The sequence below is a fragment of the Aedes albopictus genome, chromosome 1 (assembly GCF_035046485.1).
Source record: "Aedes albopictus strain Foshan chromosome 1, AalbF5, whole genome shotgun sequence".
Taxonomy (NCBI): domain Eukaryota; kingdom Metazoa; phylum Arthropoda; class Insecta; order Diptera; family Culicidae; genus Aedes; species Aedes albopictus.
In genome coordinates, this window is record NC_085136.1 from 48,532,343 (window position 1) to 48,554,809 (window position 22,467).

The 22,467-nt window shown below is 42.1% G+C and overlaps 2 protein-coding genes across 3 annotated transcripts in view; one reads left to right on the top strand and one right to left on the bottom strand.

Moving 5' to 3' along the window:
• The window catches only part of LOC134284920 (uncharacterized), a 269,878-nt gene extending 255,437 nt beyond the window's left edge, over window positions 1-14,441 (bottom strand). Inside the window, exons 1-2 of one of the 2 annotated variants that reach the window (XM_062844485.1) lie at window positions 14,101-14,441; window positions 1,561-1,838 (exon numbers count right to left, since the gene is read on the bottom strand). The gene's annotated coding sequence lies outside the window, so the exon portion shown is untranslated. Of the gene's footprint in view, window positions 1-1,560; window positions 2,004-14,100 lie in introns of those variants that run through there. The other variant, XM_062844486.1, reaches the window with a different exon arrangement.
• A 5,046-nt stretch (window positions 14,442-19,487) lies between these two features.
• On the top strand, window positions 19,488-21,645 carry LOC109407700 (uncharacterized). The gene is made up of 3 exons (XM_062844434.1): window positions 19,488-20,156; window positions 20,212-20,417; window positions 20,473-21,645. Exons 1-3 carry the CDS (start codon window positions 19,559-19,561, stop codon window positions 20,653-20,655), a joined length of 987 nt encoding a protein of 328 aa, XP_062700418.1. The 5' UTR covers window positions 19,488-19,558; the 3' UTR covers window positions 20,656-21,645.
• The last annotated feature ends 822 nt before the right edge of the window (window positions 21,646-22,467 follow it).

The window sequence follows — 22,467 nt, forward strand, 5'->3', positions numbered from 1 at the left end:
TTTTTTTGTGGATAGAATGACAGTTCATTCGATAAAATGACAGTTCGCCCCGAACAAAAAGTTTTCCCCATACAAACTTTAAATACATTTAAAAAATAGTTCCCGGCCACCAAAAATTATGAAATTTTGGATTTCGACTAGATTTTAGATAGAGAACCCGAATATGAAATAATCTGAGTACCCCTAAAGAACCCAATTCGGCCCTTTGCACCCCCATGGGGGGGCAAGTAAGGGAAAGTAAGTAAGTATATCATCCTAAATTGGGTTGTCCATGAAAGAAAAGATTATATGATACGAAAATACCATTGCGTTACATTTGAAATTTGTTAATCCTATTCCGCTCTAATATAACCAAGTTTCAACCATTTTTCCATTTTCCGTCAATCCAAGATCGATTGCAGAACTCAAGTTAATGACAAATGGTGTGAGAAAGCAAATAGATCACATTTCCGGCAGATTGTTGCCCTTGCCCACCGCCAACAACGAACAACAGCAGACACCTGTTATCAAACAACTCTCCGCTAGATTTGTGCCATACTGGAACAGGTTGGTAGGTAATGTACCCAACACCAGTGCCACACGATTACTCTGCATAATATGCAAATCAACCAGCTGGCGGTATACCGGTAGACGGAGGTGTGCACGCTGCTCTTGCAGGGTTTCGCCACCACCCGAAGATGATGACGGAGGTGTCGCGTCGACGTTGTTGGTTGGCGAAAACCACGACAACGACGACGCTGCGCATACCGGATGAACGCTTTTGCATATTTTTCCAATCCGCAGCCGCAATTCGGTTACTAAACCGGTTATTTTGGCCGGAATTTGCACAAATTGCGGTGTGAATCTTTTCTGCATGGATGGGTGTTGTAAGATTGTTGGCTGAATTTTGTTTTTTCCTTTAAAAAAATTGAGAAGGTCGAAGATGAGTATGGACTTTGAACAGCTAGAAAACCCAGAAAAAAAAACAAGTTGAATGGCAAAAATGATTAAAATATTGAAAAGTCTATTGTATTGACCAGCCATTTTTTTACAAACATTTTATGGTTTTACTGTACATACTGTAAGAAATGGTGTTGTAACAATAAGTTCAATTGTAATTTTATTATAAGTTTTATTAGGCAAGCTTAGCTACAAACGGCTTACTTCGATTTCGTTGACCATTCAAAAAACCCATACAAAACGTGGGAACTGTTGGAAAGGTAAACATTAAAAGCGACGACGAATGCGACGCGGAATCATTGCCGTCGTTTATGTTTCCGAGAGGGCCACCACAAAAATGACTCATCGGACTGGTCACACCGCCGTCCTTCCCCGCAAATGGTAATGTTTTTCCAAGAAGCACGAACAACGCAGCACCCCAACCAAACCACAACCAAACGACGATGTCGATTTACGACTTTTGGTCGACGCGATATAGAGTTTACCAGATTTGGTCATCCACCACGTTGTTGCGTTGTGGCTGGCGCCCAAGAATGCAACAAGTGCGCTTAAAAGCTGCGTTCGACGCGTTCTTGAAAGAAGATCCGCAAAGCTATTCACTTGATTGAAAATTGAACTTACCCGTAAAACTGCTGCAGATGGGAAATCTCCTTGATTCAGAGTAGGTATAATTTATGCACTAATTCACGCACAGGCCGTTGTTGGTGCTGGTTGGAGGTGTGAGTAGGTACAGAGAGTCTCGTCGTTATTCAACACCGCCCCGATGTCGCATTATAACCACCTGAATAATCACTGGCAATTTTTCACTTGAAATAGCAGAACCCTGAAGCATGGACAGGGGCACAACACTTGTGGCACACTCACAACGAACACAATTGTCTCCAAACAAAACGACGATGCTGAAAAGGTGTTGTGATAGACTGGCACTTTATGCGATCATCGACGAACTGTAGTTCAACAAACACTTCTATAGTTCCAGAGCATCATTACATGATGTATACAGATTTACAATATCTATTCTGATACGTGATTTCGCCATGCATACCCTTTTTGAAAAAAAAACTCTGCTTAGAACAAACATGAAAAAATGTCTGTTATTCTATGGCATACATAATTGTTGAACTGAAAGTCCCACTGATAACTTCAATCAAGAAGTCTTTGTCATTTTTCTCAAGTTTTTTTTTAGTATTCAGACTGGATTTCAAAATTTCTGAAAAACTTTAACTAGGACTCTTTCGATAGTTTCTGGAGGAACTGCTTCAAAAGTGTGTATTTCTAGGATTTTTTTCAAGACACTGTTTAGTAAAATCAACTGTATTTTCCTTTGAACCTACATTCAAAGAATTCTTTAAGAATTTGAAATAGGCAATAGCTAAAGCTACTGAAAAAGTACTTAAGTTTTTCTTGCAAAATGGCCAAGTTTGGCAATATGTTGCTCGGTTTCTAGTGAACCGATTTGGTTGAAATTTTGACAGTCGCTATGGAGTTACGTGAATTTTGATTGAGTTTTGTTCGCTACATAAAAAGGTACACATATAAGATGCGATAATACAATAAGACCAGCTTTTAATCTTGGTATGTAATTTTGGTCAATTCAGTGAAAGTGTCTCCAAGTTTGAATGGCATACAGCAATTAATACAGGTTCTGTCTTGTTTTCTTAGAAACTCGATTCTGTATTATAAAAAAAAAAACAAAACAAGAGCACTGATAATTGGCCATGCATCGGGAACCATAAACACTCTTGTTTAACTACTAAATTCTCCCCAGTAGGAGGTTTAGAACCCGGGTTTACACTAACAGCAATTCAATAGAGGAAAATTTGTTCAGTAACAAGGGATCTAGTATATTCCTTGCATAGCAGCACTTACCGGCCTTTGAAGAGTTAGAGCATACATTGTTCCCAAACTTAATTTGTTGACCTTTGCATTGAGTTTAGACTTGGAAGACGAGGTTTTCAACTATTTGCAAAGTAAAATTGATTAACTTAGTTTAATTCAGAGACTAGCCGTTCTACGCATAGTTGTCCCATGTTACATGGGATCCCATATAACATGGGACAATTGGGTGTAGAACGACAGAAACAGTCATTGTCCAGTGTCATTCCGACATATTCAGATTCAATCATCTACCAACTCTTTTCAGAAGTGGAACCTAAAAATATGGTATTTAAAAAACTTGTGCGGCCAGACCACTTAAACAACAAAGTCACGGAATTTCAAATGGCATTTTGATAGTCAATCATCGACATCGACCGAAGATAGTCGATGACATTGAACCTAAATATCAAAGTTAGAACAGTTTTCCGTGACTTTGTTGCAGAAGTGATCTAGCCGCATAAGTTTTTCTATTTTATGGTTCAGCTTCTGGAATGAGCTGTAGGTGATTGTCGAAATTGCATTTTCAATACCACTGACAGAGACACCAGTAGCAATGACTTAATACTATAATTCCTTGAATTACCAATAAAGCGCATATTCCAAAATTGAAAAATAGGACGACACTAGGTTTGGTAGATCCTTCTCCGCAACGCAACCTAAAAAGGTGATATACCCACGCTATGGGGAATTCCTGGACGAGCTCCTTGAAATGGTTTCAGAGGAATTTTTGGGAAAAAAATATGGGATTGATTGATTGATTGATTTGTCTTTATTAAAGAGACTTTCAGCCCTTGGCTGGTTCGAAATTTAAGAAAAAATCCTGGAGAAGTTTCTGAGACAATCCCTGAAGGGATTTCTAAAGGACATCCTATCTAAAGGATAAATTTCTGAATTAATAGGGTCCTAAAATTAAAGACGAAATCTCGCTTATACTGAATAATACGATCAAGCATGGTATTTTAATCAGAATTGTACTTTACTCGAACTTGAAAAACAAAGGAATAATGAGAAAATTCGAAATAAGTGAAATGGTAAATAGTTCTACTTTGACATTTGAGGTCAACCTTGTGTGACTGAGCTCGACATTTTTCGCACTGGGATTTCAAAATGTTCCTATCTGACATACACGGTGAAAAAAAATCACTCAAAGTATGTGTTATAAGCTAGGGACGAGACAAAAGGCTAAAAAAATAAAAATTATATATTTTCAACTATGGTTAATTAAAACGTCAAAAAATGAGTAAATATGTACTCTTGAACCATATATTGTGGTTTAAAACAAGAATCCCGATAGGACTTTAGGAGCCTATTGTCAAAGAAGTTTCTTCAGGGAGTTTCTTTTTTTTTCGGAGATACGTGCAAAAATGGCAGACAAACTTACTAGCAATTCTTGATAAAAAAAAATAATGGATGAATAAATTAAGCTCAATGAATTTCTGAAGGGATTCCTGGAGGACAATTTGGAACAAACCATGACAGAACTCCTGGAGATACTTGTAAGAAGAATTTCTCGCAATATTCCAGGAGAAACGCAAAGAAAAAAAACATTGTAGTGTTTTTTGATGGAGCTCCTGAAAGAATTTCTGAACGGTCCTCGGAAAAATTCTGAAAGAAAACCTGAAAAAAGTTCTCTATAAGTTTCAAGAGAAGTTTACGATTCAACCCCTGTAGGAACTTCCAGGAGAATCTCTTGAGGACTTTCTGGAGGAATTCCTGAAGCAAAGCTTGAAAAAATCCTTGGAGGAATTCCTAAAATAACTCCAAAGGGAATTGTTGCCGCAACCACTGTGTAGTTGGGCTGTCGATTCGCATGCGAAGCAACCTGCGCATCTTTCCGTAGGCAGTGCGCAGTTTATCTAGCAGAAATCCAATGATATAGAGGAAGTTGGTGTTGTAGGAAGAATACATAAATGTAAGATACATTTAATTTTGTATAATAAACATTAAAATTTGAAATAAATTTCCAGCTTTGCAGGTGTCAGTTGACAACCAGAAAAAACTGTGTTCGCCCCTTAAAGTTACGCCAACAGGAATATATAGTAAAAAAAATCATCAACCTGTCGATGAACTCCAATAAAAATTTCAGAAACCTGAATTTCTAAAGGAATTTAAGAAATTGTAGTCTAAAGAATTATCGTGCTGATTAGTAAAAATCATCCATATATTGTAAACAAGGTTCAAAATTAAATTAATTTCCTCCTAGGGGCATCCCAAGTAACACACTTGTCACGGAAGAGTCACGGCGGCGCAGGTTTATGTTGCGCAGAAGTCACCGTGACTTACTTCTAGCAAGTTAGTGTTTATTTGTTAGAAGTAATTCATGGCGACTTCTGCGCAACAAAAACCTGCGCCGCCGTGACTCTTCCGTAACAAGTGTGTTACTTGGGATACCACCCAAGTAACATTTTAAGTTTTGTTCGGCTCTGTAAGAGATCTTCATGATCAATTTTGAAGAAATAGGAGGCTTTGGACCGATCCAGTTTTAGTAGTAGGCTATGAAACACCTAGCTACTCCGCCATAACAGTTTTTAAGGTCATTCCACTACAAGCCTTCAAACAGTTAACACATACTTACAATAAAGCTAGTTTAAATTGTTCAAGCTCCGTTTCATTCTTTCGCCCATCTGAAGAGAACCTCCTTTAAATTTTATAAAACTTGCAATAAAACTGATTCATACATCAAAACTTCTTGATAACCTCTTTAAGAACATCTTCCGGCTAAATGGACCACTCTCGGAGAGGTTTTGCAAACCATATTAAGCATTTCCATTCTCGAAATAAGGTTATGATGATTGTTGTTGTTGTTTTTTTGCAACAAAAACTATGAAGAGAAGCTTTTCGATGGCTCGTAAAGTACAGAAGAATACAGCATTCGTAAGTAGAAAGCGATCATTTCAAAGTAATATTTTATTAGTTATTGTGTTGGTAGGCTAACGCGCATTCAATTTTAATGTGAATATTGGGGTTGCAGAAAAATAAAATTAATGCGCTTCGAAAATGGTGAATATTATCATCTTGGAATGAAAAACCCAAGTAACATTTTAAGTTTTGTTTAGCTCTATAAGAGATGTTCATGACCAATTTTATAAAACTTGCAATGACACTGATTTATACATCAAAACCTCTTGATAACTTCTTTAAGAGCATTTTCCGACTAACTATTTTTGATTGAAATTACAAAAAAATATGGTTTTTCAAAAATTGGTAAAAGTTTTACACCTGAAAAAAAATCCAGGAGATAGCTCGATCCTACCTCTAACCAGTGTTGTTGAGTTCCGAGAGAATCAGTGAGAGACCCTGATATTTTTTCTCTGTTTGAAACAACCGTTCCAATCGATGTGTTGGTACAGCCCACATACACTGCCACTCGGGAAATGAACACGTTTTCACGTTTAATGGATATGTTCATTCAGCCGCACCAACTGAACGAACAGTCGGGCAGCAAGGCCATGATTCTCTCACGCATTGGTCGAAGTCGGTTGTAAACATTGCGGCGCTCAATCAATTGGCGATAATTTTCGCAGAAGATTGCTGAGTGCGTTCATTTTGATCGAATCAATTCGATCCAAAAGTTCTTCTTGTTGTGACAATTAGGCAGCAATCGAAGGCATTTTTCACGTTTCCAATTGCACTCGAAACACTCTATTTACGCATTAGTGGAACTCTAACCAGTTGTATTTTGAATTATATAATAAAAGTCGTGGGGATGTTTGATAAAATAAGGGAGGGAGGGGTTCCAAAATTGCCACTACATGTTCGTATAAGTCCACGCACGCAGAGGCACATCAGAATGTTCACTTGAATCCACCTGAATCCCGAGTGCCACCCAGAAGCCAAATACCAATTCACAAATTATAACACTTTTCCATTATTTACAATCGGGATAATTGACTGAAATCTGATCATTAAATTTACACCAACCCCAGCATCAGTCAAGAAGGCTCTCCGACGTCTGATGACCAGCACATATCATTCAATTGTGCCCCAGCTACCAAGCATAAATTGTGGCATTGTAGGTTAAACGCTTTGTTCTTCATTGATGACGTCAAACCCGACATAAACCTGTCATTGACCTGTTTTTATTTTGGCCACCAAACCCAACATTAATTTATCCGTTTTCGACCTGACTTTGATCCGACATCCGATATTTATTTAGTCAGGCGGAATTTTGGTGCGCTTTGCTCAGCTAGTCACACAAACACAATTCCTTCAAATGACGAGGAATAGAATAGAATTTTATGGATGCTCTGGTTGACTGAAATCATTTTAAGATGAATAGAAGCAAACATGAGTGAAAAGATTTGTTGGTTACTGGTCAAATGGATGAGATAACTTTTTGCAATACCAAAGGGGTGCTAAAAAATAAAATATATTGTTCTTCGTATAAGAAAAAAATCAGCATATTCGTAGTTCCATGTAAAAACTTGAGCAAACCATAGCTATAATATCTCTTGACAAAATTGTTTGAAAATCAACGTTTTCGTGATCAATTATGAGCTTCAGAGTGTATTTCGAGTGATCAATGTGAGAATTTTGAAAAAAAAAAAAAGGTCGATAAATGGCTGAACACTGTGCTTCCGAAAATTATCAGACTGCGATAGAAATTGATTCGATCAAGACACAAAACATGAAGGACGCAATCGGATCGGAGAACGATAATGAATTACCGATTGATATACACGACGCTATCAGTCCATAACAAATACATGCGATGATGACCACTCGTTTAAATGACAGCAGTGCAAGATCACTCAGTATTCATTCACAGTTTGAGTTACTGTAACGGTTTTCAAACGCAAAGCTGATGCCAGACCTCTTCCTGTGTGTGTTGATTGAGTGGGAAAAAAGTGATTACTGATCGGGTTTTGAACTGAGTGAAAACATCCTTGCCTCTAACTAATAAAAAAAATCCAAAACCAAAAAAATGAGGAAATGTGTCCAGTTTCGCCTTAATGGATGGTCCCTTATTTCGATATATGTCTATATCTATACGATCTCGATCGTTTTTTTACTAGATTTTTAATTATCTCTCGTAGCGTGTTAAATAGATCTCGTTTCGTGGGTGCAAAACATTCTGGAAAAGCGAAGTGACATCTGTTTGTTGATGTTTATGCCTAGTTACGGAGGGATTTTCAATCTAGTGTGCATTACAAATTGGTTCTGCATTTCGATCTCTCCCTGTCTCGATGATCCCTTCGATATCGACACGTAGAAAGTCGACTGAAGAGTAATGCGGGGCAAAAGTTCGCACTTAACACTCTTCATAAAATAACTATTTATTAAACAAAAGGAAAATAATATCGTTTTTCATCGTTAAACGTGTCTCTATTATGTTCCCTTCAAAACGTACTACTAGATTTTTTCGCGTTCCTTCTGTAGTTATAGTACATAATACATTTTTTAATACGAGTACTCCAATGCGAACTTTTGCCTCATACTGGAGGAAAAAGTTCGCACCTGGTATAGGATAGTTTATTGGTGTGAAGTTCATTTATTTCATGCTAGTTAATCTATTTACCTATTTACTCTAGCCATGAAATGTGTTTATTTCTATTCGTAAAGGCTATCTATGGCCAGGGCTTCATCATACTTTGCATACGCTCACTAGATTAAAATTGACTTCCTTTCAATAAATCAGAAAATATCGCCATTTGAAAATCAGTGACTTTTTTTTTTAATTAGTTCTAAACGTAGTTTTACAGCATATGACATTTTAGTGTAAAATTATCAACTTCTCATAACTAACGCAGAGGTGTTGGTGGGTCTCGTTATTGACATTTGCGGGAATATCCTTGGAAATATCTTACCTTGATACCTATATAAATACGTTGATCTATGGCGACTTACCGCGATGGAGGTGATAAGGACTGTTCATTAAAGAAAGTGGACATCTGTCTACCAATAGTTTAGAGTTAGAACTAATCAAAAAAATGTGAATTTTTGCTCAGTGTGTAAAAACATTGTTCACTTCGGCAACACATTCGAAGAAAACGAAAAAAGTGAGAAATTTTGAGCGATGGGTTGGATTAGCTGAGCGACTAGCAGATAAATTCTGCACAAATGGTGTTCCAAAAAGTTGTCGTTTTGAGAATTGTGTACTAGTATCACTTCCGGTACTGCAATTTTTCAACGCTGAGTAGGGGACAGATGTGCTGGATGATGTAGGGTACATCAGAACCGAAAAATTGGGAAAAAGTTTTAGGTGTGGCAAGCCAATTGTTCATGCGGCTTAAACAGTACTTCGTATTTCACAACATGAACAATCAACGGTGAAAATAACATAAAGGAATGCATTAAAAACGACTACCCATATATCGAAAACATACGGATCCTCCATTGTTTTGGCCGGATCTGGCATCCGCTCATTACGTTTCTTCTACACTAGAGATGCTCAAGACGGAAAAAGTCGATTTTGTCGAAAAATGGCAAAATCCACAAAACTTCCCTGAACTGCGTCCTGTGAAAAGATACTGGACAACAATAAGGCGGCATCTCAAGAAAGATGGAAGAGAAGCAAGCTCTGTTGATTGCTTCAAGAAAATTTGGTCTGCGGCACAACGAAATGTTACGGAGAAAGTTGTGCAGAATCTAATGGGAGGTATCAAGAGGAAAGTCCAAGCGTTCTTCAGAAATGCGAAGTATATGTTCAAACTCACGTGAATTCGGCCACATGTATGTTGATTGTATTAAATAAAAAATAAACTTATGAATTTGTTCGAAAATAAATATTTTCTATTGAAAAACAGGTGTCCACTTTCTTTAATGAACAGTCCTTAGCTTAAAATAAACACAGTGTGAATACATTTTAACAAATTTGTGTCAAGTGTCGTCGGTGCTTAACAAATTCCTTTGTGTTCAACTGTCACCCCGATCATCGGATGTCAAAAATCAGCTGATCGTATCTGTCTCATGAATAGCCTTATTATAGAAATACTCGCTGCACAAATTACTTTTAAAAAACTTAAAAAATGCTGTTAAACTATTGAACTGAACCACAATCAAATCTAACTTCCGTCAGTATGGTGATGAATTATAACAACCGACGAATCGACGTGACAGCTAGAACACAGACAAACAGACGTAACACCTTGAACGCCCAGTTCACACTACCATCACCTGGTGGAAAAGATGCACGAATCACTGTGTTGTGCAATATCGTCAACAGAAGGCGCTAGTGTGAAACGTCAAACGTATAGAAAAACGATGCGCGCGCCTCTGGTTGTAAAAGCCACAACTATGAAAATTTAAAACGATCGTCAAAAGCGTGGTCGATGGAAATTTCGCAAGTGTTACGTCTGTTTGTCTGTGCTAATGCTAAGATTGATCTGAGCTGTCATAACCATAGCCACTACCCAAACTAGGCACGATCAAGCTCTTACAATCAAGAAAAATGAGCAGCGATAAAAACCAATTCGGTATCGATTGAAGAACGCCAGAGACGATAGAAGATACACAGAGGACAATGTGAAGAACGCATAATGCGAAGAGCCATAAAGGTAATAATTAAAGCTAATAAACAACATACTAATAATCCCACCCTTATTGAGACTCGCAGTTGAGGCTTAAGAAGGATAGCTGATTATCTCGAAGAAACACAAGGTCAGCTGCATCATTGCTCCAGTTAGCGCAGTAAGGGCAGAATACTGTGGAAGGCACCCTAGTACTCCACAGGCTCCGTTAGTAGTTAGGATTCTATAAGACCCCCCTAACCATTCATTCCTTGGCACGGTAAGCATAAAGCCGCATTACACCATGAATTAGGGGTCACCTGTTTAGTGGACTCTTACCACAGGAACAGGCGGTCCGTACTGTTATTCTTAGCCAATTGAGACAACCGCTACCGACACTACACAGCTATCTAGGCTGATCGGGAAAAGAAGTTAACATTGAAGGGTCAACTTCCAACGAGCCCGAACAGCCCGTGCACCAACGCGTGAACCTTGTGCCAAAAATAAACATTTCCCACCAACATTCCGACATCCACATGACCTTGTGGAGGCGCAGAGGACTAAACTTCCCCACATTGGCCTGCAACCTGACGCCTTAAATAAAAGACCACCACCACTCATACACTGAAGATGCCTGTTAGTCCCAAGCAGCTATCTCATTGGTTCCTTTGTGTGAATGTAGCTGATCTAGCGATACTGGAATAGCAACTGCGGGCGGTCAATCAAGTCAAGTCAAGTCAAGTGAAAATAGTTGCGTTCTTTATTTACCGATGCTTTAGGTATCAAGAGGAAAGTCCAAGCGTTCTTCAGAAATGCGAAGTATATGTTCAAACTCACGTGAATTCGGCCACATGTATGTTGATTGTATTAAATAAAAAATAAACTTATGAATTTGTTCGAAAATAAATATTTTCTATTGAAAAACAGGTGTCCACTTTCTTTAATGAACAGTCCTTAGCTTAAAATAAACACAGTGTGAATACATTTTAACAAATTTGTGTCAAGTGTCGTCGGTGCTTAACAAATTCCTTTGTGTTCAACTGTCACCCCGATCATCGGATGTCAAAAATCAGCTGATCGTATCTGTCTCATGAATAGCCTTATTATAGAAATACTCGCTGCACAAATTACTTTTAAAAAACTTAAAAAATGCTGTTAAACTATTGAACTGAACCACAATCAAATCTAACTTCCGTCAGTATGGTGATGAATTATAACAACCGACGAATCGACGTGACAGCTAGAACACAGACAAACAGACGTAACACCTTGAACGCCCAGTTCACACTACCATCACCTGGTGGAAAAGATGCACGAATCACTGTGTTGTGCAATATCGTCAACAGAAGGCGCTAGTGTGAAACGTCAAACGTATAGAAAAACGATGCGCGCGCCTCTGGTTGTAAAAGCCACAACTATGAAAATTTAAAACGATCGTCAAAAGCGTGGTCGATGGAAATTTCGCAAGTGTTACGTCTGTTTGTCTGTGCTAATGCTAAGATTGATCTGAGCTGTCATAACCATAGCCACTACCCAAACTAGGCACGATCAAGCTCTTACAATCAAGAAAAATGAGCAGCGATAAAAACCAATTCGGTATCGATTGAAGAACGCCAGAGACGATAGAAGATACACAGAGGACAATGTGAAGAACGCATAATGCGAAGAGCCATAAAGGTAATAATTAAAGCTAATAAACAACATACTAATAATCCCACCCTTATTGAGACTCGCAGTTGAGGCTTAAGAAGGATAGCTGATTATCTCGAAGAAACACAAGGTCAGCTGCATCATTGCTCCAGTTAGCGCAGTAAGGGCAGAATACTGTGGAAGGCACCCTAGTACTCCACAGGCTCCGTTAGTAGTTAGGATTCTATAAGACCCCCCTAACCACTCATTCCTTGGCACGGTAAGCATAAAGCCGCATTACACCATGAATTAGGGGTCACCTGTTTAGTGGACTCTTACCACAGGAACAGGCGGTCCGTACTGTTATTCTTAGCCAATTGAGACAACCGCTACCGACACTACACAGCTATCTAGGCTGATCGGGAAAAGAAGTTAACATTGAAGGGTCAACTTCCAACGAGCCCGAACAGCCCGTGCACCAACGCGTGAACCTTGTGCCAAAAATAAACATTTCCCACCAACATTCCGACATCCACATGACCTTGTGGAGGCGCAGAGGACTAAACTTCCCCACATTGGCCTGCAACCTGACGCCTTAAATAAAAGACCACCACCGCTCATACACTGAAGATGCCTGTTAGTCCCAAGCAGCTATCTCATTGGTTCCTTTGTGTGAATGTAGCTGATCTAGCGATACTGGAATAGCAACTGCGGGCGGTCAATCAAGTCAAGTCAAGTCAAGTGAAAATAGTTGCGTTCTTTATTTACCGATGCACTTCTGCTCGGCTCTTCCACAAGGATGTTTCATCAGTATTTATTTTTTGGCATAAATGTCCACCTGTTTCCACAAAAATTTCAGACATTTTAAATTTTCCTAATACACTCCAAAGAAATTTCGTTTTTTTTATCTTGTCGACTTGATAACTTGATAACTTTGATAACTACTAGAAATAGGAAAAGAATTAGCTAAAACCCGAGAAAATCTATTACATTTCTTGAACTCGCAATACATGAACTTCAATAACACAGTGTAATCAAGGCTTAAAGTTGAAAAACTTCTTAAGGTGAATGTATGACGAAGCCACACCTCGAAATTTTGAGAGCACAAATCTGAAGAACCGAATGTCGGTTTGCACTGAAAAGTTGATCGATTGGTCACCACCAGCGGGTAACCAATCGATCAACTTTTCAACTCAAACCGACATTCGGTTCTTCAGATTTGTGCTCTCGAAAATTCGAGGTGTGGCTTCGTTAAATATTCACCTTAAAAGGTATAAATCGTCGAAGCTTGTTAGAATAAGAATTATTCTTCTTTTAAAGCAATAAAACTCACGAACGGATGAACCGATCAGCTTTATTTAGGCACGGTTCGATTCGTATTCATGGTGGTTGTTTTTATGTGTAGGAAAAATCACCTAAAAATGAATGAAAATTGTGATAGAACTGTTTTTTTCATGACATGAGCTGAGAAGAAAACTCCATGCGATTGAAATTAAACCAATCTAGAGTGTGGTGCTGCATTGAAGTTCTCACCACCTACCACCACAACTTGACAAGGTAAGGGTTGCTGACAGTTTGTATTTTATTATTCAAGTCAATAAAAAGCAAATTAAGTGAACTGTCAACTTGCGTCCTTTGGATTTCCCTTCTCGCGTATTGAAAAGGTATATTTTGAAGTTTTGACAGTTGGTGCATGAAAAAGAAAACATAGTTTTGAGAGAATGGCTTCGAACTTTTAATCGCAAATGTATAAGCCTTTCAGTACACTTTTGCCATAAACATCGATTTGCATACTGCGTTTTTTACATGCGTTCCTTAGAGAAATCTTCCTTATTTTGAATTTTCCCGCTTTCTTACTTTCTCGGTCGCTTTTTCTGGTTTTGCTTTCTCAAGTTGCCTCAGTTTTGTTTTTTAGTCGTTCACTTTGAATCAGGTTACGCTTTTGTGCAATTCATACTGCGTGACTGTTTATTGTCTCATTTATGAATTATAAATACAAAATTCTGCAACATTGTTGAACTTAGCTTATGTAATTGTTCCATCAAGAAATCTTTTAATTTTGCTTCTGGTTGTTAAACGCATACATAGGAAGTCAGCCAAGCAGCAACGGAAAACCGCAAATGTGCCTGTATTTGAGATCATTCCGGTTGCCATGCCATTCCTACAAACCTCTACAAACTAGAGTGAGGATGCGGTATTATTTTACCGAGTGCACAATATATCTCGTTTAACTCGTTCGTTCCCGCCACTTTCGTACGAAATGATTCAATTCAAATACGATGTTCTTTTCCACTACTGTTCAAAACATCACCAAACTCACGATAACTGTCGAAATTTCCACGACTCTATTCCATACAAAACCGACGGCGCGTAGCACGTTGCGCGATCTTCGATCTTCTCCAAATAACCCGAACGGCGACGGCGGCGAAAGCTCAAGGAGAAAAGCGCGTTTACAAACGATGACAGACGACATGCGACTGATCGAGGCCAGCGGCGACGAACCAACAACGCGTACTACGTACTGATAGAGGGCACCACCATGACGAATACAAAACTGACTGCGCGACGACGACGATAGAAATGCATCATCTCCTTCTTGGTTGCCCGCCCGCCATCAAAGTAGGCACTGGCTGGTGGCGTCGGTGGTTTGGAAACAGTCAGCCAGCGCGGGGGTGCGTCGTCATTTCAAACCGAAACCGACTAGGGTTTGTGTGCCATCAGTAATCTCATGCTCCCAATTTCATCCTATTCGAAAACAAGCGATTACGGCACCGATTGATTCCGTTCTTTTTGTTTTCATGCGTGCTCACTTCTAACAAAAAATACAAAAATAAGAAACAAAACAAACGGTGCGTCAATCCTTTGATTTTCGTAGGATGAAAATGGGAGCCACATGCTTAATAAGGGATCCAATACCCTACATAGTGAGCACTGTGTGGTGCGCGATCCACAACACTGACGCACCAAAACAAAGCAGGCGGGCGAGGCACGCCGCATCGCACAGTGGAAATGTGCGCGGTAGCAACTTCTGTTTCCAGAGCAAAAAAATGAATGGAATGAGCCTGTTGTGATGCGGAGGAGGCACAGAGAGAGAGTGTGAAAAACTTGCGACTACGCGACGACGGCCAAGAACGGGAAGCGAACCGAGACGGCTCAGTTGGAAGTTCTCGGATATCTCGGCGAAACGGCCTACTACTGCGCTACGGTTGTATCTGTTGCTATCCCACAGCTAGCCTAACGAAAGCTGCCCATTACCAAATGCATCCATTCTCGGGTTGGAAAACTGCTCTGATTACTGCTTCGAACAGGTCTGATGATGGGGATAGATGTGTTGGGTGTGCTTCGCAATGTTCTATATAACAAGCAGAACTAACCCATTTAAAAATCATCAGACTGGAAAGTGCGCAGGGGAAACTGCGAACAAAATCGGGAACGAACCGAACATTGTTATAATGAAATGGAAATTAGTTTGTCATTGAATAACCTGTAGATGAAAACATAGGGGAAATGGAATCAAACGGTCGATTTACAAATTAGTAGTCGATAAGAGAAATAAACTCATGCGCATGCCAGATGCAAGGGAAATATCCCCTATCACACGTTCTCTGCTCACATTTCGGATGCCTACTGTGTGTGATCGCAATGTAGCAACTGTTAAACTGTGATCACCACCATCTCCCCACGGTTGCTTCGATTTATTGCATTCTACGACGGAATGGACTATTTTACGCGCTAAATTCTTAACGATTCTCATAAAAATGTGAGAAATATTCACTTTCCGAATGGCATTATGGTCAGATCGCTTTTTCCTAATCGGTCTCAAACGGGTTCACCATGTTCGGCGGATCAAGTGATAGAGGAGAGCACGTCTCGCTCGAATGCACATTTTTCATTGGGATGACCATTTACGATCGCCGCCATTCAGTTAAATAGTATGTCGACTCCAAGATTGTCTGGCCATCATCACTCAGCCAAACTGGATGTGTGCGATCGGATCGGCGCGGCGGCCCGATGACAACGAGTCGCCGGGACGAGATCGTTGAGTTGAGAGAGAAGTGATCGAGCGTTGATTATTTTGAACTTATCTCCATCGATTCGGCCAAACTGGGATGAGCGAAGGTTGGCGATCATTGGAAGCAATTAAAAATGTTGGGCATAATTGTGAAATTGCTTCATTCGAGCAGAATATGATACAAGATGCGATAGATTTAGCCAGGGGTACGATCGTTTGAGTGGAGTGTACCCAATAAACATTGTTTCTGTACAAGAGTGGAACAAACTACTGTTAAGCACACTTTAGCTTAAGAAACTGTTATTCAGCTTGGCGGGACACATGAGCGTTTCACTTCCTTCTCGCGAGCCGAATAGCGTTGACGGGCTATGGCTTTGGCTCCTCGTGTTTTCGCTCGCTCTATCGCGGCTATGGCGTTCCTTCGCTGCTCTATCTGCCTCCAGGTGCCACCTGTGATCCACTGCTTTCGCTGAGTGCGTAGCTCACCCAAATTATTCTCGCCGGTGGCGATGAAAGCGTTCTTGATGGCGCTCCATTGATCTTCTACGCTTCCACGACTGCACTACCAGCTATGTACAACAACCGCAACTCTTAGCTGATGGTCTTTGTCGTCATCGATTGAACCGTGGAAGCATGAGGTAGGAACTTGTGAGGGCCAGAGCCATGTTGGACGCTCCTTATCGACTCACCATTTTGCAGCCCAAATTCACATCTTATCAGAAGCCATTGTTCGTTGCCATTAGTTTAGATTCGTGCTCCTCTCTTATTGACATTCCGTTGCCATTGCTCTTTACATTTCACTCGCAGAACGAACACCAACCTCATAACTTGCCGGAGAATCAGAGGGCACAGTTGATCCTGGAAAAGAAGATATTGGTTCCTCCATGGAGCCACCATCATAATCAACAGGTTCACCGCTCTCCACGATGTCTAGTAGAGCTAATTTTACCGTGGGTCTTCAGAATACTTCTGATGCTGTGCGTGCTTTTGCTTGACGTACTCGTCCGTCTCTCCCGGAGCTGTAGCATTGACTCAGATGGCAGAATCTTCAGGTCACTGGAGTTACCCAACAGAAAGTGATGATGAAATCGGCTTTCACCAGGATTGTTTCCAGGGTTTCATCGTCTGGTTTTCGGAGAGCATCCGTAACCGCTCCAATTGCGGTTTGTGCACATCAGCATACAAGACGCTTCCTGGGCTCCCATGGCCCGCCCATGTGTGGCGCCGCCAGAGGGATTAACATCCATTTTGTTCTGACACTTGTAAGAGATGACGCTAGATCTTCGTTCCGCTCATGCTGCATCATTGCTTGCACCGTGGAAGCAGGTTCCGTTGTCGCAATAGGTTTCAGCTGGTGGACCTCGCCGTGCAAAAAATTGCCGGATTGCCTTATTTTTTTCTTCTAAATCATAGGGGGAAAATCTGCTCAACAGTCACCTGATCAGGAAGGTCCGGGTAGTGTGGGATTAAGAACGTCTTCTACAACAAAAGTAAAAGCCAGGACTACTTTCTCCTCGACCCGCTAAACAACATTTCTATGGTCGCCAAACCCTTCGTCTCTGTTTTGCAGACATCAAGAACTGATGCCTACGTGCAACCAGATCTGACCTGCTGAAGGCAAAGGTATCACTAGCCTTCAGGCCCTATCATCTGCACCAGAAGGTCGCTGTCAGTAGGATCTCCGCCTGCCCCGTCTCTTACTGGAGACCGCTTTCCATCCGCGGGCTCGGATCCAGCCCAGTAGACTGACGCTACGACAGCAACGCTACCAAAATTTCCTTTTCGCGGCCACTTAATCGCTGTAAGGGTCGATTTTGACCGCAGGGCACCGGTATGACCTATACGAAGCCGACTCCGAACCCCTGAACCACCCCTTGTACCGCATCCAAACTAGCTATTCTCCGAGTCCATGCGCCACTTCCTCTGTAGCTCCAAGACGATGTGGGTGAAAGCCGTTGAAACGGCATTCCAGCCAAACTCATATCTACATATCCTCTGGACCAGTTTGTCCGATCCATCCCTGGACGCAGAGGAGAAGGAATTGATCCAACTTCTTCAGAACTCGGCGGTCTACAGCTCTAGACGTACCGAGAGCCGTGAACGATTCTGCGAAGCTGTGATTCCGGCCTCCATCTACCGGTGTGCCATTCCAGTTCGATTCCACACTAGTAGCGTCCCCAAAGTCCTGTCAACGACCAGATCCCTGGTTTCCATCCACGGCTGTTTCCCGTTCGTCCAGCAGTTGCCGGCTGGCCAGGTAGTGTACGAACCCCCACATGACACGTGACACCCACACTCACAGATTTGTAACGGTTGTTGTATAACCCGGCCTCACACGGCGATCCGTTGCTCTGCCAAGCTTTCCGAGGTCTTTTGTCCCAGTAGCACGTGTGCTACCCTACCTACCAGTAACAACCTTAATCCTTCCTACTTTAACGGACCTTTTACGCCCGCCATAGGTAGCTGAACCAATGCTACCTGTGTCCCTACCGGCCCCTTCCGTAGCCTAACGGCTGCGGCGGCCACTTGCATCTCGCACTGTTGCCGCAGTGCAGTGACGAGCTCTTCCACTTCGGTGACCTCGTCAAGGTGTTTCACCTTCAGAGTCGCTTCTTGTATGGGAGCCCTCACCTCTACCCCTTCGCCAAGGACCTCTTCTGCAAAACTTTTGTAGGCGGCGCTTTTGCGCTCCTTATCGCGCTTTACCTCCAGGATCATCTCGCCCGTACGAGTACGTCTGATAGTGCGCCCGCCGACTCCTAGCTCCACGAGCTTGGCGGCGCTTCGCATCGCCTTCAAGACGACCGAGTACTTCGACTGTTCTGTCTTGATGGCGAGCTGGTCGCCTTTCTCGCACTTGGCACCTACTCCCTTACGCTTACTTCTACCTGCAGCTTTGCTTTCTTCTTCTTCTTCCGCTCGACCTTCGTCCAAGGAGGATCCTCCCCTTTGTTCGCCCAATTCTGTGGTTCTGAGGGCCCACCAGCGATCGCAACCCCTTGTTCCTATCCTTCCCAGCATTCTGGGACACCTGGCTGGAGTCCGACTTGCCGGCATCACTGCCGGCCTTCGGGGTAAGCATTTGTCTGGCTTTGCGGGCACTGCCAGACAGCTCCTCGCTTGACGGCTGCCTCGCCCGCTTCTGACAAGCAGTCGCATCCACACACCAAACCTTTTGGACTACCTGCGAAAGCAAAGGCCTCCATTTCGATAGACTTCGTATCCTTTTTTTTCACAGGCTGCACCGCTGCTGCAGTCTTCACGAGTATCACGTGTTCCTGCTTGGCATCGTCCATCGACTTACGACGTCGCGACAGAGCTGTTTTCAGGTCCTTACTGCCGTGAATCGCATATTTGTCCCATTTGCATAGGAAATCCAGCAAAGATGGGACTGATACGCGATTCACGGCAGCTTACTAATGTTGGACTTCCAGTATCTCCACCGGCAGGCTTGCCGGGGTGGACCGGAGTCCCACGCTGGAGCTGCGTACGCAGCTTCCTGATGCTGTGCGTACTCGTTTGATTCTCCTGGAGCTGTAGCATTATAGCTCAGATGGCAGAACCTTCAGGCCATTGGGTCGTATGAATAAAAAGTGGCGAACTTTACTACTTGTAGTATCTACTCAGAAGTAAAGTCCACAGTGTTTACTACATGTTTGGTATGAATAAACCAAAATTCGAACATGTAGTAAATGCTACTTTCGAACTTAGAGTTTACTACATGTGTGTAGCAGAGATCTGTCAAAACAAATCGTTTGTTGTTTTCGCGACTTCTGATCTGCGCGGTGGTGAAAGTTTCGTCAGTTTCGCGATGGAGGATAATTTTGAGGTGCTTCGGTCCCTGGAAATCGGTTCAACCGATGCCGACGATCATCAGACCCTTCAAGAGGACGAGGCGGACGAAACGGTCCATGATGTTCCGGGAAAATCCAGTAACATAAGCGATTTGGAATTCGCCACTGCGGTGAGCCGACTGGGAAGTGTTTTGCTCACCAAAAATCAGACTCCCCAAATGAAAAAGAAAAAATCCGATGCAGTCAAGGAGATTGCGATGCATTTTTTGGTTGAGAAGGGACTGGATTTGACCGAAAAACAAATCATCAAAAAGGTCAATAACATGAAATCCAGGATTAAGACTAAAACAGACAAAAAGGCCACTGGGAACAAAAAAATCTCCTTGAATCCTGGAGAGCAAATAATGTACAACCTCCTAGGTGCTGAAGACAACCCAGCGGTGACGAAAGTTAACTGTAAGTATACATAAACGTGAAGGTTTATTTTTTCTCATTCAATTTCTATTTACAGACGGGATTTCAGTTGGAGCTGACAAAAAGGTCCTTCATGAACACAACAGTAATGCTTCGGATGAAGAACTGCATCCAGCTACGTCAACTTCAACAACAAAGAAGGTTCCTACGCCTCTCATCTCTTCACCTCGAAACCTTACTGCCCTATCCAGTGCCGAGGACATGCTAACTCCGCCTCCGCCGAAGATCAAACGCCTCAAAACGGTAAAAGCACAATAGTTTAACTAATTAATTTTTAACAAATAATTATATATTTCAGAATGGAACCAGGCCAGTCAAGTCCCGCCCGGAGCAAGAAAATCTGTCAACAGCTCAACTACATCGACTGGTTCTGGCCAAGCAGCTTGAAGCTCTGGATCAACAAATGCGTGTTAATACAAAGCTGGAGACGGTGCTGGACAAAGCCGAAGAAATTTTGAATAATTACATAACTCCAAAATAAAATATGTTTATTAAAAATATTTTTCTGAAAATAAAACGGTTATTATGCACAATTAAAACTAAATGACAAGGTTGGACGACTTTTTACTGGAAAGTGTGCAGTAATTCCAATAATGAGCAAAGCAGATGTTTTCGAATACCTCCGGGTCTCCTCTAGTAAATACTAGAATTTCTGGAATTCCTCCACAGATTCTTTCTGGTATTCCTCCATCAATTCCTTCTATGATTCCTCCAAGATTTCTTTATAAGTTTTATCCAGGGATTCCTTCCGGGATTCATCTTAGAATTCCTTCCAGGATTCCTCCAGGAATTCCTTCTGAGATTCCTCTAGTAAATCCTCCAGAACTTCCTCCCGGGATTCTTCCAGGAGTTCCTGCCAGCATTCCTTCAAGATTTCCGCGATCCCTCCAAAAATTCTTTCCAGGAGTTTCTTTGGCGATTCCTTTTGAAAATCCTCCCGGGATTTCTCAAGGAGTTTCTTCCGGAATTCCTACAGAAGTTCCTTCTGGGATTCCACCAGGAGATCCATCTGGGATTCCTCCAGGAGTTCCTTCCAGAATTCAACCAGAAGTTCCTTCTGGGATTTCTTCAGAAGATCCTTCCGGGATTGTTCCAGGAGTTCCCTCCGCGATTGCTCCAGAACTTTTTTTCCGGGATTCCTCCAGGAGTTCCTTTTGGGATATCTCCAGGAGATCCTTCCAGGAGTTTCTTCTGTGATTCCTCTAGGAGTTCCCTCCGGGATTCTTCCAGGAGTTCCTTAAGGGATCCCTCCAAATGATCCTTCTGGGATTTCTCCAGAAGATTCTTCCGGGATTCCTCCAGGAGTTCCTTCTGGGATTCCTCTAGAAGTTCTTGCCAGGATTCCTCCAGAAGATCCTTCCAGGATTCTACCACGAGTTCCTTCCAGCATACATCCAGAAGTTCCTTCTGGGATTTCTTCAGAAGATCCTTCCGGGATTGTTCCAGGAGTTCCCTCTGCGATTGCTTCAGAACTTTTTTTCCGGGATTCCTCCAGGAGTTCCTTTTGGGATTTATCCAGGAGATCCTTCCAGGATTCTTCCAGGAGTTTCTTCTGTGATTCCTCCTGGAGTTCCTTCCATGATTCCTCCAGGAGTTCCTTAAGGGATTTCTCTAGAAGATCCTTCCGGGATTTCTGCAGTAGTTCTTTCCGGGATTCATCCAAGAGTTCCTTCTGGGATTCATCCAGAAGTTCCTTCTGGGATTCCTTCAGAAGATCCTTCCGGGATTGTTCCAGGAGTTCCCTCCTCGATTGCTCCAGAACTTTTTTCCGGGATTCCTCCAGCAGTTTCTTCTGTGATTCCTTCAGAAGTTCCTTCCGTAATTGCTCCAGAAGTTCCTTCCGGGATTCCTCCAGGAGTTCCTTCCGGGATTCCTCCAGGAGTTCCTTCCGGGATTCCTCCAGGAGTTCCTTCCGGGATTCCTGCAGGAGTTCTTTTAAGGATTTCCCCAGGAGTTCCTTCCGGGATCCCTCCAGATGTTCATTCCGGGATTCCTCAAGAAGTTCCTTCAGGGATTCTGCCAGGAGTTCCTTCTGGGACTTCTTCAGAAGATCCTTCCGGGATTCCTCCAGCAGTTTCTTCCGGGATTCCTTCAGGAGTTCCTTCCGTAATTGCTCCAGAAATTCCTTCCGGGATTCCTCCAGGAGTTCCTTCCGGGGTTCCTCCAGGAGTTCCTTCCGGGATTCCTCCAGGAGTTCCATCCGGGATTCCGTCAGGACTGTTCCTTCCGTGACTGCTCCAAAAGCTTCTTCCGGGATTCCTCCAGAAGTTCCTTCCAAGATTAATCCAGGACT